The sequence below is a fragment of the Rhinatrema bivittatum genome, chromosome 9 (genome assembly GCF_901001135.1).
Source record: "Rhinatrema bivittatum chromosome 9, aRhiBiv1.1, whole genome shotgun sequence".
Lineage (NCBI taxonomy): Eukaryota > Metazoa > Chordata > Amphibia > Gymnophiona > Rhinatrematidae > Rhinatrema > Rhinatrema bivittatum.
In genome coordinates, this window is record NC_042623.1 from 166,243,381 (window position 1) to 166,270,777 (window position 27,397).

General features: G+C 42.5%; 1 protein-coding gene across 1 annotated transcript in view; it reads left to right on the plus strand.

The window, feature by feature from the left end:
- The first annotated feature begins 314 nt into the window (after positions 1-314).
- AGXT (alanine--glyoxylate and serine--pyruvate aminotransferase) overlaps positions 315-27,397 on the plus strand; it is a 70,019-nt gene continuing 42,936 nt past the window's right edge. The window contains 3 exon segments of the mRNA XM_029615169.1: positions 315-1,385; positions 20,146-20,338; positions 24,093-24,157. Of these exon segments, the coding sequence (XP_029471029.1) occupies positions 1,122-1,385; positions 20,146-20,338; positions 24,093-24,157 (522 nt within the window). The 5' untranslated portion in view covers positions 315-1,121.

Consider the following 27,397-nt stretch of genomic DNA (forward strand, 5'->3'; position numbering starts at 1 on the left):
GAAAAAGAAGGGATAGGAAAAATAGCAAATAAAGGTGTAAAGGAGAGGGAAACAGAGGGGTAAAAGAAAGCAAGTATACAAGAGGAAGAGCAGAGCAAGGAACGCGAGGGGTGGGGGAGAGGTAGGAGAGTGACTGGCTGCCACTCCCCCCGATGAACCGCTGTTCAAACAGAGCTCTCTGTTTTTCTGGCTATAACAGCCCAAAGGAGGATGACTTTCGGGGTCACTAAGTCACTTATGTCAGTAATCAACCTGGCAAGTTCCGAGAAATATTTACTCTTCAGACGGGGCTCAGTGGACTATAAATCCCCTCTCCCAGAGCCAGAGAGCATAGCAGGGTGCAGACGTCAGGCCTCCGTGCCTCTCCCCGAGAGCCCTGCAGCGTCCTCTCCCGTAATCCGCGCCTGGACCCGGGGGGAGGGAGGAGGCGGGAGGGTCCCTGTAGGCAGAAGGAGAGTATTTCAAAAGAGACATTTTTTTTTTTTTAAAGCACGGATATTGTTGGATTGCAAAGATTTAGAAAAGATCTCAGTTTGTTAATGTTCGACAGTATAATCTTAGTTTTCCAGCTCTTTGGTTAAGCTTTAAAGAGAGATAAACACAAGTATTTTTCCCAAGCTAGAAAAAAAGGGGGGAATCCCTCCCAGGGGCTTTATCAGCAGGATCCTGAATTTCTGTGCTCCGGCAGACAGGTGCCTGGTTCTCAGCACTGGGAGTTTCCAGGAGCTGAGTTTTCTTTGGAAAGTGCACCTAAGGAGGGGGAAAAGAAAATCAGCGGGAACAGTAGTAGCAAGTTTGTCGCCAAACGTTTTAAGTTGTTTTTTTTTTTTTTTTACTTTAAACTATAAAACAGTAGGTTGTGACAGTGCTAAGAAACTGGGTGAAAGGGGACTTGGGAGACCTAAACTGGCAGTCGGATCCTACTGAAGGTCGCAGATCAAGAGCCATTGGTTTAACGGCCTCGGGTGATATTGGAAAAGGTACACAAAATCTCCCCAAAAGAGCAACCAGAAAACGACCCCTAGACCGTTGTTCCTCCAGAGAGAGAGAGGCGCAGGCGTCACTGGTGCCGGAGTCCGGAGAGCAGGGTTAAGGGTTACCGGGTCAGCTGCTTTTTAAGGATGCAGGGGGCAGCTCGAGGCACTTGCTCCTTGCTCTCCCAGGCTGCGGCTCGCGCTGGAGTGCGGTTCTCGGTGCCCCCCTGCGCCCGCGCCATGGCTTCTGCTCAGTCGCAGCTGCTCGTCCCCGCCCCCGCTGTCTTACTGCAGCCCCTGGCGGTCCCCGACCGGCTGCTGCTGGGGCCCGGGCCCTCCAACGTGCCCCCGAGGATCCTGGCCGCGGGCAGTCGCCAGCTGATCGGACACATGCACCCAGAGATGTTCCAGGTAAAGGCTGCAGCCTCTCCCAGCTCTTCTCTCCAGAACTTTGGTGGGACTAGGTCATGGTTTCTAATTTTTGCATGCAAAAGATTTCTTCCTCTTTTAATCGTCCCAAAGATCTTTTTTTTTTTCTTTTTATTTCACACCCTGCACGCATCATACATGTAAGAGAGCCCATACAGGGCTTAGGTAAAGAGTTCTAGAGGGGTCTGGAGAAGCAGCACAGCAAGCAAGGAAGATTAGCTTGCAGATTCAAAGGCTAAGGATGGGCGGACAGGGAGAGAGACCGATAGAAGGCAGCAGAGCAAGACCGGGACATTACTGCTGCCCATTTGACAACATACCAATATTTTGAAACTGTCCAATGTTCATTGCCTATCAGTTTGGATTAAAAAGTGCTCTGTGCAGGACTGGATTTAAGATTATGGTGCCCGTAGACAGAAGATGGGGGTCCAAAAATGTTTCACACTCAAGCCGCACATTTTACTTTCAGAAATTAGCGCCTACCCAAAGGTAGGCGTTAATTTCTGCCGGTGCTGGGAAAGTATACAGAAAAGCAGTAAAAACTGTACATCCTCCGACTTAATATCATAGCGATATTAAGTCCGAGGTCCCAAAGTAAAAAAAATTTTTTAAATCGGTCCACGGCTCGAAAACTGGACGCTCAATTTTGCCGGCGTCCGGTTTCCGAACCCATGGCTGTCAGCGGGTTTGAGAACCGACACCGACAGCCGCCGCTCTTTTTACTGTGGGCCCTCATTTAAATACTGAATCGCGCCTGTATGTAACTTATGCCTAAATCCGGTCCTGGCTCTGTGCTGTGCACCATTGCACTTCAGCAGGTGATTTAGATAGGTCACTTGTTTTTTACTTGAAATAGTAGCCAGAAAACACTATGTCATCTGTAGTTATAACCAGGAGAAGTAGAATATTTTGATTATTTTTTTGTTCAAGGGGGAAACTTATAGCATAGCAGGCATTAAAAAAAGCAAAGAGAGAGATATAATAACTAAAGAACTTTACTTTCACATTAACATAGAGGGCACCATATGATTATACTTGTGGCCAATCTGCCACTGTTGTGATGAAAGTCAGGGTATACTACATAACAGCACCCAATGCCTATTTACAGAGACATCACAAGGGGTGGACTAGCAGGGTGACTGCCCAGGATGGCAAGCACTGTTCCCTCTATGCTGTGCGCAAGCAGGTCGTGAACCCTGTGCACACAAGAAAAACATAGTGCACACAAGAAATCCCGATATTATTTGCACTATGCTGGCTCGTAGCACACAAATTTGAACCCTAACCTAAATACTATTGGGGGAAATACAGGCTTCTAGTATATAACCAACAACAGAATAGCCCGTGTGATTGCAATGAAATTGCTTGTACTATTTATACTTAATACATAATGCAAATTGTTTGAATCTTATTACAACTACTATTCATGTATGGAGAGGAAAAAGGCCTCAGCACTGGATGGGAAATGTCAAAAGACCGAATCCCATCCCAGATAGTACAGTCACAGGTCTGAAAATCCTCTCTCTTTTTTTTATTTAATCCTTAGAACAATTTTTTCTTCTATGCAATTTTTATATGTTTATATTAAAAATAGCATTGGTATGCTCAATAGTGCAAAATCGAATTGTAGAAATAATGGTGCCTACATAGCCTTTTGGAAACATCGACCAAGTTTTTCTATTGAAATTCAGAGATAATAAAATGAATTCATGCCCTGAAGCAGCTACCCTGCAAAATGTTGGTAATGCCCATGTTTTGTTTTTTTTTAATGTCTTTAATCGGAGGCACTCGGCATTTCAAAAGCTATATGAAAGTTGTACAGCATGCAAGAAATCTGATCATGCCAATAAGATAAGTGCACTTTTCAACATTCTTTCTACAATTTGATGTTTGCACTAGTGGGCATACCAATAAACATATAAAAATTACATAAAAGAAGAAAAAAAAGTTCTAAGGATTAAATTAAAAAAAAAAAAAAAAAAAAAGAGGATTTTCAGCCGAGTGACTGTGCTATCTGGGTTGGGATTCAGTCTTTTGACGTTTTTATCCAGTGCTTAGGTCTTTTCCTCTCCATACATGAATATTAATTGTAATTAAGTTTCAAACGATTTGCATTATGCATTAAGTGTAAATAGTATAAGCAATTTCCTTGCAATTACATGGGCTACTCTATTGTTAGAGTTAAACATATACGTGCCTTTTTGTGCCCGTTGTTTTACATGTCCATCCACAAGTCTCTCTCTGTAACACTGTGACAGTTCCACTGAGCCATCCAGCATTAATGCGCTGAGTGTTCCTGCTTCTGATAAGAGATGTATTGTGCTGCATGCTTTCATTCACTACAGCTTTCTTTCAGCTTTGTTTTCATATTTCTCTATAGAAATACAAAAGTTGTAAAGATGTTAAAAATTTGCACATGGCCTTTCAAAAAATTAGAGGGAACTATGGTGTCAGGCCAGGGAGGGGAATCGTGCTGCCCCTGAGAGTCAGAGTGAGAGGCTGCAAACACAGAAGTCCAAAAGGGAAAGGGGGTGCCCAAAGCAACCTTTGCCCAGGGCACAGTTGTATCTAGCCTGTGCCTGCCTACTCCCGTTTGTTGTTGTGATAATTGAATCTGGTGCAAGGATTGCTTTGTTTGTTTTTTGATAGCTATCTTGTGACCTTTATTGTGTTAGTTTAATCTATTTTAGACTGGTTTGGCCTTGCTTTTCATCACCAGGTCCCATATCAGTGCCTTTGAACTGTGGGAGTTTTATCACTGGGGGTCATTTAAGCAAAGCAGTGAACCCCCTGCAGAGCCAGAAGTCATCATCTCTGTCCCCTTCACCTATCACTTTATGCCTGTACTCCCTCCTCTCATATTGGCTGTACACCTGGACCCCTTCCCTGACTCTCTTTACACCCGGTCCTCTCCCCCATTGCTGCTGTATGTCTGGACCTCTCCCTCAACCTTTGCCATATTTTTATCCCCTCCCCCTTCCCTCTCTGTTAAATGTCTCTACTCTTTCCTTCAGCCCTGTCTATACCTCCTCCCACCCACTCTGCTCAGCGTGTGCCGAGATTTGGATCCCCTTTTGCACTGTGAAAGTATACAAAGAATGACAGATTGATTTATTTAAAACTATTTATTGCTCACCTATTCAAATAAAATTTGGGGCAAAATACAGTTAAACATAACACAACATCAAATTGCAAATAATAAAAATCACTTGGTGCTAAAACATCAGAAGCATTAGACAGGTTCAGAGGAGGATGAAAATCGCATCTAGTTGACAAAATAAGAACTGGATTCTAGCTGGAATAAGCAAAGGCTTCACTAACCAGATGTAGTTTTTAGTAACTCCCTAAATGAATTAGAATCATTTGGAAGGAGAGATGCAAAAGAATTCCAGAGCATGGGACGAAAGATTGAGAAAGAGCGCTCACGTGTCTTGGATAACCTAGCTAAACGTGGAGCCGGTACATCGTGTAGAAAACTGGCTAGAGGAGCATAACATGCGACTCGGAGTACAGATGCATAAAGTGGAGCTCATCCATTCAGATGAGACATTATGCAAAAGATTATGTATTAGGACAGCGATTTTATATTGGATGTGCCTAAGGACTGGCAACCAGTGGAGGGACTTTAGTGGAGTAATATGTTCCCTGATAGGAGATCCGGTGTGTAGGAAAGCAGCAAAGTTGTGAATAATTTGCAGAGGGTGAAGAGTAGTCTGGGAAGATCCAACTAGAGAGAATTATAGTTCAGAAGTATCTCGTCCTCCCCTGCCCAAACTTGATCTCTTTTTGTAAATTTGTTGATTATTATGCAAATACACATGAAGAAGAGGATATATACAGAGGTTAATTGGCAATGTGTAGACACCTTTGGAAAATATGCTTTGGCTAAAACCACAATGTAGACAAAGTCCACAAGGGCATGAAAATTAGGGATGTGAATCAGGTGCCCGATCGTTCCCGCTTTCGGGATCGTCTGGCCACGGGAAAATCTCGTTTTCCCACGGATCCCCATTTTTTTTTTTTAGTGAAAAATCGTTTTTCGGGTTAGTGCGCGCTAACTCATGTTAGCGCGCACTAACAAAAATAGCAAAAAGTAACAAAAAATAACAAAAATAAACCCGAAAAACGATTTTTACGAAAATTCGGGGGGGGGGGGAAGTGATCATTTCTTTTTTTTACCAGATATATTAACAAATTTAGAAATATCATACGATATTTCAGTTCGTTAGAAAAATGATTCACATTCCTAAATGAAAATCCCCTAAAATAGGAATGGATGTTCATAGCAAGAATTTAGAATTTTTACATCAATTGTTAGAGAAAGAGAGAGAGAGAGAGAGAGACCTCCATCCTCCACCCAGCACACACAAAAGAGTGGGCTTAATCATCCAAAATGTTTTTGGTTTCTAAAGAGGAAATAACAGGAAGTATTTAAGTTTCTACCAGAGAGTAACTGTCATCTCTGCATACACATACCCCCGTCTTCCCCAATCACTTTACGCCTGGACTTACTGGGCAGACTGCCTTCATTTACTCTGTTACTATAAAAGGAGATTTTCATGAAATATTTGGCACAAATTAATGTAGTCCCTGGAATGGAGTCCTCTTTTGGAGTCCACAGCAAATCCTGGGGCCCGGATTCTCCCTGGAGAGGTGGTGTGGTGTGGTAGAGGGAATACTCTCCTAGGCCCTGGACCTTGTCCTTTCACAGTCTCTACACCAGATAACTATAAGCATGCTGGACTCAATGATAAGGTTCTAAAATAACTTTACTGATAGGTGATTTTACAGTGGAATATAGTTCTGCGTACAAGTCCATTCTTCATACAGTCCATAACACAATTTACTGAAGGTAAATCTGTTTCTGCAGTCTCCTGCAAAATGTACACTCCCAAACAGATTTTCTCCCAGCTTAGGGGCGATTTTAAAGCATCCTCCTTGGGATTCTCTATGTTGTAACATAGTAACATAGTATTGATGGCAGAAAAAGACCAAATGGGCCATCTTCCAGTAGTCAGCAATTTGTTTATGGTAATAACTGCCACTCCACACAGCTTACCCTCATGTGTTCTGTTAAGGGTAGTATCTGCTATTCTGTGCAGGTTACCCCCATACTTTCTGTTAAAGGTAGTAACTGCTCCTCCGTGCAGGTTACCCCCATGCTTTCTGTTAAAGGTAGTAACTACTCCTCCGTGCAGGCTACCTCACATATTCTGTTTAATAACTGCCACTCTGTGGAGGTTACCTCATGTGTTCTGTTGAGGGTAGTAACTGCCGCTCCTGTGCAGGTTACCAATGTGTTCTGTTTAGTAACTGCCGCTCCGTGTAGGTTACTCCATGTGTTCTGTTATGGGTAGTAACTGACAGTCTGTGCAAGTTATCCCCATGCGGAAATGTTATACCATTCCTTTCTTTAAACCTTTAGGGATCTTAAGTGTTTGCCCCATGCTCTTATGAATTCATTAACTGTTCTTGTTTCCACTACCTCTTCTGGGAGGTCATTACAGGCACCACTACTCTCTCTGTGAAGAAATATTTCTGGATATTGGTTCTTAGTCATCCCCCTGGAGTTTCAAATCATGACCCCCCCCCCCCCTGGTTCCACTCTTTCTTTTCCAGCAGAAAAGGGTTGAAGATTGTGCATTGTTGATACCTGTCAGTTATCTGAAAGTCTGTATCAGGGCACCAAGCAGAGTGGACGAAAGACCCCCAAAGGTGTAGAGTCTGGGAAATGGCAGCAAGGCTGAATGGTTGCAAGACCCCCAAGGTGTATCATCAGGAGCAGGGCAGCTACATTTTGATTGGTCTTCCATCCTGCGTACTTGCCCGCTTCGTCCACCTTAAACTCTGTCCTGCTACTACCTTACTCAAGAATCTTCAATGGGCAACGAATGAAACTAAAATGTGTTAAAATTCTGGGGCACCCTCCATTTGTTTTGGGGGTCCACAACGGAAACAAAATAGTCTGATTTGTTGTATTTTACTTATTTGTTTCAAACAAATATACGTCCCTACAATACAGTATTAATATTTCATGTCTCTCTTATCCTAAGCTAAGCCTATTTTTCCTTCCATTCACAACTTTATACCCTCTCTCACACACAGTCTCATTCTCTCACATGTACACTTGTATTCCACACACTTTCTATATGTATGCAAACACTCTCACACACATACTTTTCATCTTCTCTATCATACAGCACAATTCCATGACACAGTGGATCCCCAGGTCTGTAGGAAGACTGAAAAAAAAAAAAAAAAAGACACAGACATACAGCAATACTAAGCATGAAACATTCATACTGACTACTTATAGCACTACATAGCACTGTTACATATAAAAAGGTTTCTTATCACACAAACTGATGTACACATATATCAATTACACTGTTCATACAGTCCATTACATGTGTCGTTTCAGCCAGACTTTCAGGATAGGCTGAACAAGTCCTAGTTTTACCCCATTACCTGCACAGATTTGTAGTTTTGGTGTCCCTGATGAGTTCCTTAAGAAAAGCAAGACTACAAGTCTATTCAGGCAGTGGAAGTAAAACCAGGAATGGAGGAGCCAGTCCTGAAAATCTGGAGGCAGTTGTGAACCCCAGCCACCCATCATGCTTTTGAATATGTAGCTTACAAAAAGTAACACACACAATATACAAAATATAAAAGATTTATTTGCAGCAAAAAAAAAAAAAAGAAATCCATATAAAACAAGAAAGCTTGGCTGTAGGATCTTCTTAATCAAAGTTGTGAGGTTAGATCAGGATAGGGGGTGTGTATGTGTACATATTCTATTTGTCCATTTTGTACTATGCCTTTTCTGTGTCACTGTGTTTCAGACTGGGGAGTGTTGAAGACGGATGATAGCTTTGCCTTGTAAGGCAAATGAGCATGCCTTTCCCTATTCCACAGCCTTTCTTCTGTTAGAGTGCTCTGTGTAGTTAGTGTGGAAATGGTGAGGCAACCTATTCTAGAGGTGGAGTAAAGACTGAAGCGTCAGCATAGTATTAGGATTGTTCATTCTCCATGTGCAGTACTGCTGATAAAACAGTGAAGGCAAGGCAAAGTGTGTAAAAGCGTATGAGGCATTTTATTTTCATATTTTTGGATTTCTGCATCATGTGAGCCTTCCCTAACTCCTTTAAAATATTCTATTTAGCTTTCTTCTAATTCTGACAGTGTTTTTCCCCCAAACAGCATTGAAAGATTTCTTTTTCTTCTTCCCCCCCCCCCCCCCCCCCCCCAAGTAATTTCTATGAAGTTGAGCTCATATTTAAGTAAGACATATGGTTTCTTGCCATTCGTTTCAGCTAACATCATGGCTGAGGCATGCTCAATGGGCTTTTTCTGCCCAGTTACAGATGTTGTGTATGTCAGGAGAGTGACTCTGCCTATCAGAAAAGGGATAATGAGGGACAATTATATTGCAATGAAATAAATACATATATTATGCAATTCTGACTGGGGCCTGATCTAAAAATCAGTGAATAGGGGGTTTAGTTGGGTTTTGAGATATGCAGGGTGCTTGACTCATGTTTCTTAAACATAGAAGGGTACATATTCAAAACATAGCCATTTATCTAAGTTTGCTGAATAGACTTATTTGGCTAACTTACTACAACTGCATTGATATAAGTGGGAAATAAATGTTTCTAAATAAATAAATAACTTAGATGGGATATTCAGCAGCACAGTTTTGCTGTTGATTATCCCTGGCTAAATCGTTACTTAGTTGGATAAGTATTACTCGACAAAGTTTAGACCTGCTGTGGAGCAGCTCTAAACTTAGCCGGATAACTTACTGGCTAAGTAGCGCTGCCCCATTACATCCGTTGCCCACTCCCAAATTAGCTGGCTAAGTGGCAGCTGCTGAATATCCAGTGGCTGCCTATGAGCTGGTTAAGGCTGACCTAACTGGCTAAGAGGCCGATGCAATAAATTAGCTGAACCGTCAGCGCTCGCTTTCTTAACGCCCCATGCAATATTTAAATTAGGGGGTCGCGTTAGCAAGGAGGCACTAGTGTCGCTTGCCAAGGGAACGGGCTTGGTGGAATCAGCGGGGAAAGAAGACCCTGTTGAGCTTGACTCTAGTCTGGCTTGCGCGACCCTAGCACCTCCTTGCTAACTAGAACCCGATCGGTTTTTGTGACTCAGCCATCCGCTGGCAAAAAAAAACGATGCTGAGGGTTCAGAAGCGAACGCTTGTCAGTCTGGTGTCCGTTTCCTGATCCCAACTGTCTACGTTTTTTTTTAAACTTTGTTTGTTTCTTGAATTTTTCATCCTACTTAATATCACAAGGCAGGCAGGCGTTAATAGTTGACAGTTAAATGTGCATTCGAAATGCACATTTTTTTTTTGCATCAGGAGTGAATGCCTAATAGCGCTCATCACATGCATTTGCATGTGATGAGCGCTATTGGATTCACTCCGCGTTGGACGCACGTTGAATATGTAGTAATTGCATTAGGAGATTGATTAGCGCCTATTCAACCCTCATCAGACTGTGGGTTAGCAGTGCGCTCGGCTGAGCACACTATTATATCGGCCCCAAAGTTCATTTGAATATCAGCCTTGATATGTAAATATTTGTATTTGCCAAAGGCAAATACAAATATTTACATATCAAGGCTTCCTCCTATTCTTTTTGGGCATGCAGCTCAGTTGGAACCAGCCTCCAATAATACCATGAGGTTTTATTCACAACTATCCAGAGCTTTTACTCCATTTGCATATCCCCCTTGCAGCCCAGCCAATAGGTTTTGTCATTGAATCATGAATAAGACTCCCCCAACCCGGGGCTGTAAATTCTGCCTTTACAGCAATCCTGGTCCTGAGTGATGGGAGCAGAAGCCAAAGCCAGGAATCAAACTCAAATCTTTCACATGGCATTGTATAGAGCTTGCAGAGAATAGAAGGTGCAGCAAATGTATTTAGAGATGATTCTTAATTGTAAAATTAAACCTTGTTGAAAAAGACAGAATCGCTTGTTGAGAAAATCTGGAAGGGATTTATTTGAGACATCCTCAAAGCAACATTTATTTTTATATAAGCAGTGTGACACGAGTCAGACCCTTGCACTTGCCACTGAGCTTCCAGGCTGGTCCAACAAACATATTTCTGTGGAAAATTCTCTCAAATCTGTGTGAATTAAGCCCAGAAAGGTTGCAAGAAAATAACAGAGAGAGAAAAACAGTCAAATTTAGAGAAAGAGGAAAGAGTGAGTTGAAGGAGAAGATTATCTTGCTGATGGCTGAAGAGGATCAGTAAGTACTGCTGTGAGAAATTTTAGGACTTAAAAAGATTGGGGGGGGGGGGGAGAAGGTCAAATAGTGGGGAATATTATTTAATGTGCTTGTTTCTGATATAAAAAGCAAGCCAAGGTAGTTAATAGTTAGAGTTCACATAAAAAAATCAAACAGGTTTTTATCTAAAACACAGGATTGCCCCAGCCCAATAGACCAATAGTTTAATTAACCCTTTGCAGGTCACCACCAGATTAATAGTGAATATACCAATAAACTTAAAAGATTTTAATTTATGCATTCCTACTCCCTTAGCAACCTAAACTTAAGAACTCTACAAAATTAAAATGAAGGCACCAATCCAGCTGCAAGAGACGGCCCTTCCAGTCTTTTGCTTGGAGTGTCACATGTACTTTTACCTACCGGTGAGAGGTTGTATGTGTGCACCTGGTGCAAGGAGCTCCTGGCACTCAGAGAACGAGTCTGATATCGCGAAGCTAGAGTGGCAGAACTGGAGGAGCTAAGGCAGACAGAGAAGTATAGAGGAGACCTTCAGGGACAAAGTAGCCAAGACCCAACTGTAGTCTAGCAGCCCTGGTGCTGCCTTAGAGCAGGAAGGTCTCCTGATCAGGGAGTATTACCCTGGGGCAACAGGAAGTGATATTGGAGGAAGGACTTGCTCTCCAGGTGATGCATTGACCTCTCACACTGAGGGTTAAGTCGGCCATCATATTTGGTGATTCAATTATGTAGATAGCTGTAGGGCCAGTGCAAGGGTATTAGGCAGCCTAGGCAAACCTTACAGTCTGGCACCCCCTCCCCATACACAATTTTAAATTATGCATTTATAACATTTTACTGAAAAATGACATTCTGAGGTAAAACTAATATACAAGTTATTGTGATAATTTCATGCCCTGTTGTGATGCCAACAAGAAAACTTTGCATCTTGGAATTCATACGGCATCATACCTATTGTGATATATTTCGGCATGGTCCTCCCGTATCAACTCAGAACTATTTGTCAACACTCAAAGAATAACAAACCCACCTATAAAAAAAGAATACCACAAATATTACACCAGAATCTAAAATATCAATACACCTTCTGTAAGGAAAACAGAACAGGCCAAGCTACTACAGATCCCTACAGAGAAACCACATGCTAAAAGAATGCTTCATCTCAATCTTTGCATGCAGAACACAAACCCTCACCAAATACAGAATCAAGCCACAAAGTATACATAGAAATGCGCAGACAAAAACTGAACTGTAAAACGCATCACGCCAGACTCTATACAGTGTAACAATGGAAAAACAAATATTTTACCATTCCTTGTGAAACAAATCAATAAAATCAAGATATATAAATCATTAATCATAATTATAAAATCATATAAATAAAATAATTTCAAAACAGTTGATGAATAGAATATCCAATAATTAAAGACTCATGCAAATTTTGAAAGTTTTACCAAACACCAATAAAATATTTCAAACAGCAGACACATCACATACTACCCAATAATTAAAATGGTAGTCAGTCAAGAAAAATGAATTTAAAAAGCCACCTTTACTTACCCTCTCCAGCAGTTCTCCTACTCCTTCCCTTACAAGTCATACCAGAAGCAGCAGTAGCTGCTGAAGCTGTCCTCACAGTCCTCTTCCTTAGGGACCACAGCCAGTCTCTTCTTTCTCACAGACACACACACCAGTTACACCCTCAGGACCAGTTTCTGTCTCTCACACACCAATCATCTCCCCAACCAGTCTCTCTCTCACACATACACACACACACAAGCATACACATACCAGTCATCTCCCTGATCAGTCTGTCTCACACATATACACGTCACCTCTCTGGACAGTCTCTCTCAAGCACACAATGCTCTCGCTCTCTTACTTACAAACAGGTTCAATCACACACATGCCCTCTCTCACAGCTGCAAGCCAGCCAAAAACATGCTCCGTCTCTCTCTAACACACACAAGTACCCTCCCTGTCTCACATACACGAATCACCCTCCCTGTCTCACATAGACATTACACTCTCACAGAAGCACCATGCTTTCAGACTTGCATGATTTTTCACTTTTAATAAAAGTGAAAGTGATGCTCCCAACCCTTAAATAAAATCACATTCCTATTAGAAGGCAAAATGACACCCTTCCTTCAGGTTCTGTCCTCCCAAGGGACAGCCACCCACACCGTACAGCTTCTCTTGTTTTACGCTTTCAGGCAATAAAGCAAGTGTCTTTCTTCAGACTATCAGTCGTATGATTATTCATGTGGGAGATATGGAACAGAAAGACATCCTTAGTCAGCTTCCCTTTTAAGTGGGAAGATTCCAGTCTTAGTCATTTAAAACTATACATTTTCTAAAGGCTTAAAAAAAAAAAAAAAAAGCAAAACTGTTTCAGATTGGAACTATTCTAGTCTTCATGCTTAAATTATGCTTAAAAAAAAAAAACCCCACCTGGCATTAGTGTCTTAAATTTGTGATTTTGCTGAGATGAACATTTTAAATACTAAAGCAAAACAAAAAATTTAAGTATTTGCTTCTACCCACTTTAAGTTAAATTTTATTTTCCAGAAGAGGGATGTTTAAATTCAGTAATTTCATCTTTCATCCAACTTTTCAAAAGTTGCGCTACAAGCACAAAAGTTGAGGTATATGTATTATCACATTTCATTTTTTTAAACTGGCAGATTCCTCTCTCACATGCACACTACATACACCCACACAGAAGCTCCATTCCTTTCTCACATCACATACACCCACACAGAAACACATATGCACACAGAAAGAAGATCGGCGCAGCCGGAAACTGCGGCCACGTGATCAGCTGACCGGCCCACTGGGGGAAGCTCGATCCTCCGATAGGCCAATTCGCCCCTGGCGCCAGTGGCCTTCAGCCCCTACCATGTGACAGGAGCCAACCAATGGCACCGCTAGCCCCTGTCACATGGTAGGGGCTAAAAGTCACTGGCGCCATTTTGTTTAGTGGCAGCCGAGGCCCCGGGAGCGGCAGACTGCTCCCGGGCCCTCCGCTGGGCCACCAGGGGGGCTGGCAGAATTGTGAAAGGGCACCCCCTAAGTCTCGGCACAGGCCTAGCTCGCCTAGTGGTTCCTCCGGCCCTGGATATCTAGGTGGCTGGTGGATGTGAGGATCAGCTGGTAACTTACCTACCTAGTGCGAAGGTGGCAAACCTTATATGTCATCTAGATAGGATTTTAGACAGTGCTGGGGAGGAACTGGCTGTCATGGTACATGTAGGCAACAATGATCTAGGAAAATGTGGGAGAGAAGTTCTGGAAGCCAAATTTAGGATTTTAGGTAGAAAGCTGAAATCCAGAACCTCCAGGGTAACAGTCTCTCAAATGCTCCCAGTTTCGTGTGTAGGTCCCCAGAGGCAGGCAGAGCTCCGGCGTCTCAATGCGTGGATGAGACAATACAGGGAAGAGGGATTCAGTTTTGTTAGGAACTGGGCAACCTTTTGGGGAATGGGGAGACTTTTCTGAAAGGACAGGATCCATCTTAACCAGGGTAGAACCAGGCTGCTGGCGCTACATTTTAAAAAGGAGATAGAGCAGCTTTTAAACTATATCAAAGGGGAAAGCCAATCGTTGCTCAGCAGCGCATGGTTTGGAAGGAGGTATCTTCAAAGGAAACAGGAGTGTTAGGGCATCCTGACAGAGAGGTTCCAATAAAAGCAAAAGTAGACCATGTGCCTCTAAGGAAAGAATCACCTGCAGGGCTGGTGGGAGGCATTAAGTGGCTGCCTAGGGCACCGGAAGCGGGCAGAGCACCGCGAACGCTGGAGTTGATGTGAGGGCATCATACAGCACCCGTGCAATCTCTCTCTCTCTCCGCAAGATCATCTGAGAGAGGGAGATCATGTGCTAGGGTGATGTCACCGCCTAGGGCAGCTGAACATTCTTGCACCGGCATGGATCACCTGAGCTAAAAGATTTGAAATTATCCCTGTCAACTGAAAAGCAAGTTATTAATACAAACAACTCTTTGAAAAGTCTGTATGCCATGCCAGAAGTCTAAGAAATAAGATGGGAGAGTTAGAGTGTATGATGACATAGACATAATTGGCATCTCAGAGACCTGGTGGAAGGAGGAAAATCAATGGGTTAGTGTAATACCAGGTTACAAATTATATTGTAATGATAGAGAGGATCAACTTGGTGGGGTTGGGCATGGTGCTTTATGGATGGGATGGCATAGAATCCAACAGGATAAAGATCCTACAAGAGACTAAATGCACAATTGAATCTTTATGGGTAGAAATCCCAATGGGGAAGAGTATAGTGATAGGAGTATACTACCATCCACCTGGCCAAAATGATGAGACAGAAGATGAAATGCTAAGAGAAATTTTCGAAGCTAAACAATTTGGCAGTGCAGTAATAATGGGAGATTTCAGTTTCCTACAACAGTAGTCAATAGAGTCGTCAAGGTTACCCAAGCAATAATATAGTAATCAAAAGATGGGAACACAATTATCAATGTTACACATAGCCTCCATGAAGGTGTCAGCAAGCCTGTCACTGTGTTTACAGTCGAAACCAGCCAGTCTTCTCTATCATCCACCTTCAAACAAATTTATTCAAAATGCTTTTTTTGAATTTTTCTTTTGTATGTTTTTTATAAAATAATCCCAGTTCAGGAATTTTCAAGCGCTCAAAAATTAAAAAAATGTGCCCAAAAATTTAAAAAAAGCATTTTGAATAAATTTGTTTGAAGGTGGATGATAGAGAAGACCGGCTGGTTTCGACTGTAAACACAGCGACAGGCTTGCTGACACCTTCATGGAGGCTATGTGTAACATTGATAATTGTGTTCCCATCTTTTGATTACTAGATTTCTGTTTCCCCAATATTGAATGTGTAAATATAACATCAGGCCATGATAGAGAGATAAAGTTCCTAGATGGAATAAATAACTGCTTCATGTAACAATTGCTCCAGGAACTGACAAGAGAGGGAGCTATTTTAGATCTAATTCCTCATGGAATGCAAGATTTAGTGAGGCAGATAACAGTAGTGGGGTCCCTTGGCATTAGTGATTATAACATGATCACAATTGAATTAATGACTGGAAGGGGGACAGTGCTAACACTAAACTTTCAAAAGGGAAACTTTGATAAAATGAGAAAAATAGAAAAAAAACTATAAGGTACAGCTACAAAGGTTAAGAGTGTACAACAGACATGGACATTGTTTAAAAATACCATCTTAGAAGCACAGTCCAGATGTATTCCACATATTGAGAAAGGTAGAAGGAAGGCCAAACGATTGCTGGCATGGTTAAAGGATGAGGCCAAAAGAACTTCCTTCAAAAATTGGAAGAAGGATCCATCTGAAGAAAATAGGAAAAAGCATAAGCATTGGCAAGTTAAATGTAAAACATTGATAAGACAGGCTAAGAGAGAATTTAAAAGAAGTTGGCTGTAGAGGCAAAATTTTATAATAAAAACATTTTAAAATATATCCGAAGCAGGAAACCTGAGGGAGTTGGTTGGATCGTTAGATGAACGAGGGGTTAAAGGGGCACAGAGGGAAGATAAGGCCATCGTGGAAAGACTAAATGAATTTTTTGCTTCGGTGTTTACAAATGACTATATTTGGGGGATACCCATTCTAGAGACTGTTTTCAGTGATGATTCAGATAAACTGAAATCAGGGTGAATCTGGAAGATGTAGTAGGCTAGATTGACAGATTGAAGAGTAGCAAATCACCTGGACCAGATGGCATACATCCCAGGGTTCTGAAAGAACTAAAAAATGAAATTTCAGACCTATTACTAGTAATTTGTAACTTATCATTGAAATCATCCATTGTACATGAGAACTTGAGGGTGGCCAATGTAACTCCAATATTTAAAAAGGGCTCTGGGGTGATCTGGGAAACTATAGACCAGTGAGGTAACTTTAGTGCTGGAAAAAATCATGGAAACTAGTCTAAATATCAAAATCATGGGACATATAGAAAGACATGGTATAATGGGACATAGCCAGCATGGATTTACCCAAGGGAAGTCTTGCCTCACAAATCTGCTACAGTTTTTTGAAGGGGTTAATAACATGTGGATAAAGGTGAGCCAGAATATGTAGTGAATTTGGATTTTCAGAAGGTGTTTGACAAAGTCCCTCATGAGAAGCTTCTAAGAAAACTAAAAAGTCATGGGATAGGAGGTGATGTTCTGTGGATTGCAAACTGGTTAAGACACCGGAAATAGAGAGCAGGATTAAATGGTCAGTTTTCTCAGAGGAAAAAGGTAAACAGTAAGTACCAAAGGGACCCATATTTGGACCAGTGCTTTTTAGTATATTTATACATGACCTGGAAGGGGATACAAGTGAGGTGATCATATTTGCAGATAACACAAATTTATTCAGAATAGTTAAATCACAAGTGGATTGTGATAAATTGCAGGAGGACCTTGAGAAACTGGAAGATTGGGTGTCCAAATGGCAGATGAAATTTAATGTGGACAAGTGCAAGTCAATGCATATAGAGAAAAATAACCCTTGCTGTAGTTACATGGTGTTAGGTTCGATATTAGGAGTTACCACCTAGGAAAAAGATCTAGGTGTCATAGTGGATAATACATTGAAATAATCTGCTCAGTGTGCTGCAGCGGTCAAAAAAGCAAACAGAATGTTAGGAATTATTAGAAAGGGAATGGTAAATAAAATGGAGAATGTCATAATTCATCTTTATTGTTCCATGTTGATACTGCACATTGAATATTGTGTGCAATTCTGGTCACCGCATCTCAAAAAAAGATATAGTTGCACTGGAGAAAGTACAGAGAAGGGCAACCAAAATGATAAAGGGCATGGAATAGCTCCTCTATGAAGAAAGGCTAAAGAGGTTAGGGATGTTCAGTTTGGAGTAGAGACGGCTGAGGTGGGGGGGATATGATAGAGGTCTATAAATCATGAAAGGACTTGAAAAGGGAAATGTGAATCGATTATTTACTCTTTTAGATAATACAAGGACTAAGGGGCAATCCATGAAGTTAGCAAGTAGCACATTTAAAACAAATAAGATAAAATTATATTTCACTCTATGCACAAGTAAGCTGTGGAATTCATTGCCAGAGGATGTGGCTAAAACAATCAGTGAAGCTGGGTTTAAAAAAAGATTTGGAGAAGTTCCAGTGGGAGAAGTCCCTAAACTGCTATCAATCAAGTTGACTTACAGGCCGATACAGTACAGTGCGCTCCGACGGAGCGCAGTTAGCCTGCTATTGGACGCGCGTTTTCCCTTACCCCTTATTCAGTAAGGGGAGGAAAACGCGCGTCCAACCCGTGGCATCTAATAGCGCCCTCAACATGCAAATGCATGTTGACGGCCCTATTAGGTATGCGTGCGGGATACAGAAAGTAAAATGTGCAGCCAAGCCGCACATTTTACTTTCAGAAATTAGCACCGACCCAAAGGTCGGCGTTAATTTCTTCCGGCACCGGGAAAGTGCACAGAAAAGCAGTAAAAACTGCTTTTCTGTGCACCCTCCAACTTAATATCAAAGCGATATTAAGTCGGAGGTCCCGAAGAGTAAAAAAAGTAAAAAAAAAAAAAAATTGAATTCGGCCCGCGGCTGTCGGGCCGAAAACCGGACGCTCAATTTTGCCGGTGTCCGAGCCCGTGGCTGTCAGCGGGCTCGAGAACCGACACCGGTTCGCCCGCTGTCCTGCAGACTTTACTGTATCGGCCCATTAGTAAATAGCCACTGCTTATTACCTGCATCAGTAGCATGGGATCTATTAAATGTTTGGATACTTGCCAAGTACTTGTAACCTGGATTGGTCACTGTTGGAAACAGGATGCTGGGCTTGATGGACTCTCAGTCTGACCCAGTAAGGCAATATTTTATGTTCTTAAAAAGGAAAAGTGAGAGTAAATGAGGAGGAGGGAGAGGAAAAGGAGAATGAAAGGAAAATAAAGGAGAGGGGAGGGAAAGAGGGAGAGAAAAGTTAGAGATAGAAAGGAAAGGGTTAGGGTGAGGGATGGGGGAATTGACAGGGAGAAGGAGAAAGTAAGAGGGAGCGTGCATGAAAGAATATAAGTTATTTGGTGAAATAACAGCTATAGAGTTTGCCCTGCTGTATTATGCATTATTTACATAGAACAACCAGTGTACACAGCACTGTACAAGATAATTCTTTCAGTAGAATGTCCCTGACCCAGAGATCTTACTGAGTATGGGCCAGAGTCATGATCCTGTTAAACGTGGGCTGTGCAGAAAGGCTGCCAGTAATTTAGCACTTCTGGATTATAAAATTCAGAAACAGAAACTTGTATAGTTAGAAAGTGCTCTGGAGGACTTTTGCTCAATTTAAGGACCAGGCAAAAGTGCCCACAGCATTGTTTGCAGAAGATTTTTGTGTGCACAGTTTTTCTGTGGATTTCTTTTCCTTCTGCAACTTGCAGGAAGTTAAATCTTTTAAGCAAATGATGTGCTCTTTCAGAGTTCAGCTTATATAGATCTACAGAAAGCTACCTCATGACTGATTTATAATAGATCTGGCAGTGCCTGACCTCTTTTTAATCTTTAAGAGCTAAGTTAAATGAGACTGGCAGGGTGAAGGGTTGCAAGACGGAAATAGAGGGGAATCAAAGAGAACGAGAGAAGAGGAAGGGAAAATTGCAAGAGAGGGAAGAAATGAGACAGAGAATATTATGTGAAAACTGTTATTAGTTTAATTTCCTGTCCTACTCGCATTATGTCTTAGATCTTTAGCTAATTTTTTATTTGAACATCCCATTTGATTTATGTTAATTCCTGTTTATGAATACTACTTCCATAAATTGTCATTATTTATTAATTTAAAATCTTTTCTATACTGTTGTTAAGTTATTTACCATCACATTACAAAATAGGCACAAATAGTATTAAAAAAAAAAGTTTAAGTTATAGAAGTGACAATAATGATCCAGTTACAAAGAATTCTAATATAATTACTAATTGATGAATTACATATATTTTTCCTTCTGGTACACGTTTCATGGTTGAGTTACATGTAAATCTCACCTGTAATTTTACATTTTAACTAAGGTGATCAGAGAGATTGAAAAGGCGTCAAGCACATAGAAACTAAGTGCCGGGTTCAAATTTGCTGATGCCAGCTTTTCCTTACTTTCTTTGTTGATTTATAATATGAATGTTACCTTTGTAAACCATTGTGATCTATATATGGAATGATGGTATATAAAATGTCTAAATAAATAAATAAATGGGACAGAGAGAGAGAGACCTAAGGATGGAGAAGGGATGAGAAAGAGAGGGAAAGAAAGACGGGGAGAGGATAAGATAGAGGGAAGAAACAGTGAACAAGAGAGAGAGAAAACCAGACTGCGTAAAAAAAAAAAAAAGAGAGAAAATGCACAAAATGGTTAGCCTTCGAGAGTATTTGTTCTTGCTTCATCATTGCCCTGCGCTTCTTTTTCTCTCAGTTCTCTCTGTTTTTATTGCAGATCATGGATGAGATTAAGCTGGGAATCCAGTATGCCTTCCAGACCCAGAACCCGCTCACTCTGGCCATCAGTGGCTCTGGGCACTGCGCTATGGAGGCTGCGCTCTTCAACGCTGTGGAGCGCGGGGAGGTGGTGCTCATCGCTGTGAACGGTGTCTGGGGTGACCGTGCCAGTGACATTTCAGAGAGAATTGGTAGGTTTCAGTGCCCTTTGAGCATTTGGCTGCAGGGGAGATGGAGCCTTTGCCAGCAGTTTCTTTCCATCAGAAATACAGAACCATGTTATTGTTATCTGTGATATTGCCTATTTCTATTGAGCAAAAAATGTAATAAAATAGAAGTTTAAAAAATGAATGCTGGTTTTAGGATTAGAAGGGGTGGATATTTCATTCTCTCTCTCTGTTAATCACTTTTAAGGAAGTGGTGGCCAGTCCAGTGATTTATGAAGTACTTCATACTACAAAGTAGAAAACCTGAGTTCAGTTCCTAATGTCAGTTCTTGAGTCGGCCAGGGTTAGGTGTACTGGAGAAGTGGTTCTCAGGCTGTCCTGTGGAAGAGAGATGACACCTAACAGTCGATCAGAGAGTAGCAGCAGTAGTACTCTTTCAGCCATAGGAGACAGTGGTAGCATGAGGGCTGCAGGCTGCTGGCTGTAAATGATGGTTTTGTAATGAGAGTTGAATGGAATTATAAGTAGAGAGATTTTGGAGAGGTAAATAGAAAGAAATGATAGGCAATCAAGTCACATAGTTATGCAGAGAGCCCTACTGGATCTCTACAAAAGGAGCATACCCAGTGATTATTGCGATAGAGGAAAGAGTAGGTTTAGTTGGGTTATAGCTCCCCCATGTGTAATGTAATGGTAGATTCATGGCCTATAAAAACCCTAAGCAACATTTTGTAAGTGTGCATTTTGGGTTTCCTTTCTCAGGGGCAACATGCTTGCTCCTCTCTTTTCCTTTATTTTTGGGAAAAGAACCTTTGTGTTTCTTGGAAAGAGATCTGGGGTATGGATTAAAAGGCAAAGTGCCTTTCTCCCATCTTAATGATTTCAGGTTTGAATCCTTTTAGTTGTTGGGGAAGAAGTTTATCCATCCTTCTTGTCCTCATTTTTGGGTTATCTTTTATTTTTCTCTTTCTTCTGAGCTCCTTTTGGATCCAGGAACTCAGAGAATGTCATTTTGAAAGAGTATAGGAGTTTTGCATCCAAAGATGCAGAGGTTACTGCAGGCATGAATTCTCATGCATTCTGGGGGAGGAGATACGGACTTGAGAAGAACAGTGGCACTTTTGAGCGTGGTCTACTGTGCTCTCACATGGGTAGTGAAGAGCGGAGCTTGAACTGGGAAGTGAGAAGTGCATTCTGTTCATTTGGAGAAAGGTATACAGAATGGGATCTTATGGTATATCATTAACTGAGTAACCTAAAATGTAGGAGGGAACTTCTAAATGACCTTTACAGTTGGCCAAGGCTTAGAATGGACTAAAAGGTGCATTAAGTATTACAGAGTCAAAGATTTATTGAAGAGCCAAACAAATAAATAGATTGGGATTACATGAGAAGTTGGAATAATGAAAATGACTATTTACATCAACAATTGTCAGTAAGGTTAAGCTGGAAATCACAGTCAGCTTCCAGTGTGATTATTATTGCCTTAACAAGACATAGGATCTTGGAGAGAAATCTCCCCACCACAGGGAATCTTGGATCTCAGAGAGAGGCTTTGACATCAAGTGTATAGGAAGTTTGAATCCCTTAAACCCATGGCGTTGAGGGTAGCCTCAAGGAGGACCTCAGCTCAGAAGTTACAGTTACATGAGAAGCTGGGGTGAAAACAGATGAGAGGTCCATCAAGTTGAGCCTTCTTCTGATTGCCAGTCAATTATTTAAACAAAGAGGTCTAGAGTTGCTTGGAAAAATGTGGGCATCTGTAGCCAAGCGTGGAAAACAAATTCTTCCTACTTTCACATCTCTGGATCAGAAGTGTCCCCATGAGTTCTCTGTGTCTTCTCTCTCTCTTCCATGTGCTGTGATAGCATTTGCAACATCTGGCATAATCTGGCTTTTTCTATGGTGAGGGCCCCTGCAGTGGTAACCATCAGATTTCTGTGGCAAAACAGGTTCTCCAGCTTTTCATCACCCCGAGCAGTGCTGTATTGATGTAGTGAGAAAACAACTGCCTACCATAGCTGAATGTCTCTCCCACCCACAGTGGGTGCTCAAAAATGAATAGAAATGTGGAACGCTGCTCGCAGTATTACTGAGGACCGGGCAGCAGAGACCAGCGATAAGCTGCAAATTAGCAGTACAAGATTCCAAAACTAACTTGGGACTGCTTTCCTGCTACCTCCCGCCATTTTTCTTCAAAAAAAAGTGCAGCTATAATATGAAGCTGCTGCTTGTACTGTAAGCCCCAGATTTGAGTTCCTATGAGTTTCTGTCCATTTCTTAAAATAGGAGTCCATCTTTGACAGATGCCCATGAGAGAGAAGAATATCTTTAATCTGCCAATCCAAGGAATGGGAGCCAAAAGGGGAGCATGTTAACTTTTCGGTGGCCCAAAAAAGAAAGCATCTTCCTCCCATAGAAGGCAAGAGTGCTGGCACTTTATGGGCTCGGCCTGTGGTGGAGAATGAAAGAGACAGGTGGAGTTATCAGGGAGCTGAGAGCCCTAGTTTCTGCGGTGAAGCTTTGAGCTTTTCGTTGGTGTAGAGAGGAATGTGGAACTAAGTTTAATGATTGATGTCCAATGTTTTGTCCAGTTCCACCTGATAGGATCCCATGGGGCAGCTGACCTTGGACTCTGCACTCTCTGCATGTTAATGCACTACTCATTGCAGTCACTGAGTTACAGGCTGGAGCCACAGGACAAAAGTCCAGGAACAGACAGTAGCACCCTCATAAGCAAAATGCACCACTCTTGACGTATTCTTACCAACAGAAACGAGACGTGTGGTGCCAGCCAAGCACATTTCTTCAGTGTCTTGTGCATAATGCCCTAATTTCCGTGTCTCCTCTGAGAAGTACAGTACTGTATAACCATCACGTAAAGCAGACAGGAATGACAAGCACATTAGGTATGTCTAACACAATTTCACTTTATCAGGGCTCCAAAGCCAAGACTGCACATGTAAACCCTCAGATGGCTGTTCTAGATATTATAATACAGTGACGCTCAGATCTGGTTCTCATGATCCCCTCAATGAGTCTAGATTCCAGGGTGACCTAAATCTGTAAATCAACTCGTCTTAGTCCAAATACATGTCAGGAGCGCTCATGAGTATTTATTGCTTTTATTCTTTATAGCCAGACCAGTTCTGGTTTTCTAAAGCACAAGATTTGGGAGCTGCTGGTGTACCCACAATGAGACAGCATCAGTATTGCACTCTGTAGCGTGACAAAGAATTGGAGAGGGGGCATTATTTCGTTGTTTTAGACTGCACATCCTTCTCTGCAAGATGATTCTTCAGGAACCCATCATGCAGAGCCCGTCCTTTTGCCTGTTATTTTTTTCTCCCAGATACTTTCCCCAGCGCAGATCAATAGTGCTGGGCCGCAGGGTGCAGCTCTCCTCGGAGCTCCTTCCACTGCTGCTGGGTGGGAAGAGCTGCGAGGTTATTGCTTGACTGCAGTGTTAAGAGTTCATAACGTTAGAGCTTATCCGAACACTGCACTCAAGAAAACACGAATGCCACTATTAGCAGCATGAATCCAAACCCAGATCTTCTGCTTGGGAGTGCAGAGAATTATGTCTGAGCTCACCCTCAGTTAGTTCCCCTGGGCCCCTAAAGCACACCTAGTTTTAAAACTGTTTATGGATGGGATTTTAATTGTTTCAGTTGGCAGCACACCATGTTCTACACCTAAATCACTCTCAGTGTAAAAAGCTTTCACTTGGCCTTCCTTCTGAGGCTAATCAAAGGTCGTTTCTGTCCTTCCGTTGCAGGGGCAGATGTCCGCCGCCTGGAGAAGCCCTCCGGAGAAAGTTTCTCTTTGAAGGATATCGAAAAGGTGCGTGAGAGACGAAGAAGGTAGAGACAGAGAAAATTGTTGTTCTAGAACCTTGTTTCCTAGCATGTACCATCTGAAATCAAGTTCAGTGGCTCCCAACTCGGGGTCCACGAGAACAGCCCAGGGGGGGTCTGCCAGAAGGGATGCAAGAAAGTTAAGCTGAGCCAGGAGAGTGAGAGTGGGTCTATTGCTGCCTTGGAAACTTCACCACCACATTGCTGCAGGCCAGGAGGAGACGTGACAGAGAAGGAGAGTTATGCAGTAGAAGCCTCAAACCGCAATGCTGCATGCCCAGAGCAGGTAGGGAAGAGAGGGACTGACTGCAGCCCTCGAGAGTCATAAACTCCATTGCTGCACTGTGAGGATGTGGGCAAGAGAGAGTCTGATTGTGGTTCTCAGAACCTTCTGCTGCACCCTGAGGAAAGCAAGGTGATCACAGAGGTGAGAAAGCATTTCCTGCTACTGCCACTGGCCTGACCGAGAAAGAGGAGAGGAGAGCTGTACTAAGAGAGGCAGAAAGGAGGAAATGAGGCTGGCAGTATGAGAGGAGAGACAGAGGAGAGAAGGAATAAAACAAGAGGGAGACAGGAATCCACGAGTGACTAGGATCAGGGGAGAGAGGACCACCACCACAGACTGGAGAAGACCTCAGGCCATCATGCTGAACCAGGAGGTACAGAGAGAGAGGGATCAAGAGGACAGGATAGAGGACCACCATGGTCCAGGAGAGAAGAAGGGATTGATGACTGTCAGAGATTGAGGAGGAAGGACTAGAAAACAGCCAGGTGTGGACAGGACATTAAACATAAAAGTTATTTAGGGGGACACACAGACAGACATGGAGATCTCGTAAACCTTCTTTCCTTTGAAAAAAAAACAGGTTATTGTTTTGCTTTTTCTAAAATATAAATTTTGTGACTTTTGTTTTCTGTGTGTGTTTGTAAGAATCATAAAAGAAAATAAAGTATAAAAGAAAAACAGGCTAAAAGGGGGGTCAGTTTTCAGGGAGTAAGTTTCAGAACTTTTTGTGTGTGCATACTTTTACCTGCGGAGAAAAAAAAGGAGCAGAGCTAGGTTGGGGGAGGTAAGGCACACGTAGGGATTTACTGTAGTTTGGAAATCTTCGTGCACACTGTCACACGTGCACCGGCTTCATCGTAGATAAAAAGTACACAGATTCCCCACCTGCCCGGGTTTTCAAAAGGAAACTCTGCGGGCCGTTTCCCTTTGAACGTTAGACTGCAGGTCCCTGTGCTGATTTCCTGCCAGGCTGGAACCTTTATGACCTTTGCTTCCTATTCCCCACTGCAGCCGGAGTGGGAGGTGGTGGCCACTGTTGGCCTCAGCCTTCAGTTAGGAGGGCAATTTTTAAAGAGCTTTGGAAATTTCCCTCCCTGGGTATTCAGTGAAGGTCGTAAGCATTATTTAAATATCAAGTTTATATATTATAAATGATTCTAGAGTTACTCCTGGGGGAATTCTGCGCAAAAACATTTTAAATTCTGCACACTTTATATTGGTCAAAATAACACAATTTACATGACAGTCTTTAAGTAATTACATTTTGAATTAATACAGAAAAAAATTACTACTTAAAGATGCAGAATTTTAATATTTTGAGCAGAATCTCCCTAGAAATTCACTATAAAAGTGTCCCTTCCACTCGCTCTCCCTACTCCCCTGGCCACTTTGCCCTCTCAGGCCCCAACTCCTCCACCTGCCAGTATCTCTCCCCTCCACCTCTAGGCTCAACCCCTTCAACTCTATCACCAGTCCCAGAGTTTGACCCCCTTCTCAGTACTGCCCCTCACACAGGCTCCCTCTGTCCCTCCCTCTCACACACATGCTCCCTCTCTCTAGTGCACATACACACACCCTCATTCAGGCTCCCTCACTCTCTCGCACACACACTAATCCCCTCATACAGGGTCCCTCTCTCTTGCATACACACTCACACAAGCTCCCTTTCTCTCTCACACATACATCCTCACACAGGCTCCCTATGTCTCTCTCTCATGTACCCCTCACACATACACATTCCCTTCACACAGGCTAACACCCTCACATACACACGATCCCTTTTTCATACACACCAGCTCCCAGTCTCTTACACATATACACACTCCTTCACAATCTCCTAATAAAGGCTCCCTCTCTCTTGCACCCACACTCAAGCTGCCCCTGCTCTCTCACCTCCCATGCTCTCTCACACCCCCTCCCCTCCCTCTCCACACACACACACACACACACACACACACTCTCACTGGGGCCTTCATCTTCGCCACGAACGGCGTGCCAGGGCCTTCATCTTTCCATGCTCCATTCACAGCATGCTGTGGTCTCCTCTGCCATTTTCTGCAGAGAATTTGGCTATTCTTTGCAGAAAATGGCAATTCTGCACGGGGGGGGGGGGGAATTCTGCACAGACCTCCCCCAGGACTACAGAGTGCATATCATAGATTTCTTTTTTATGGCATGCAAAAATTAAAGAGAAGTTAGTCGGGATCCGCAAAAGTGTTTGAGGCTGAAAAGGAGTCCATGTTCCCTGAAAGGTTGGGAACCCCTAATCTAAGGTGACTCTGGATAAATGCTTTAAGCTTTAAAATCTGTTCTGAGATGGTTGGATGACCTAGAGTCTTCTAAGCCTGGCCATATTTGGAGTTGTGGTGCGTAGTTGGCCCCTCTCAATCTATGGGAGACAGAAGTGCAGCCTGCTCACCATGCCCCCTGCCTGAGGCCATTCTGAGGTGCACCCGGCCAGAGTCTAACCCCAGCAGTATTACTGCTTTCCTTATGTTAAGGATCTCTATGTTCACTTGTTGTTAACCTATACTTCCACGATGCACTTCAGTTATCCCCCTCCCAGTTCCTACTCCCTGTTAACATGTACTTTCAAACCTGCTAATACATGTCCCTACTAATTCCGGTATATAAAAGCCTATAAATAAATAAATAAATAAATATTACATCTGCATGAAAGGTGGGGAGGAATGGCAGTGTGTATTTGTTTATGCACATTAGGGTGAATTTTAAGACTCGCGTTACATGGCAATTACAGCCATTCCAGCTTTTACTATTGTAACCCTAACCTTGGCTACATAAAATGATGGGAGAATTCCTTTTGTATAGAGGGTCCCACTCCTTATTTTATTTCGTGGATTCTCATAAATGGATCATGCAGATGGTGATGTGGGCCCAAATAGAGACTGCAGGACTGGACAGGGAGAACTTCCAGGATCT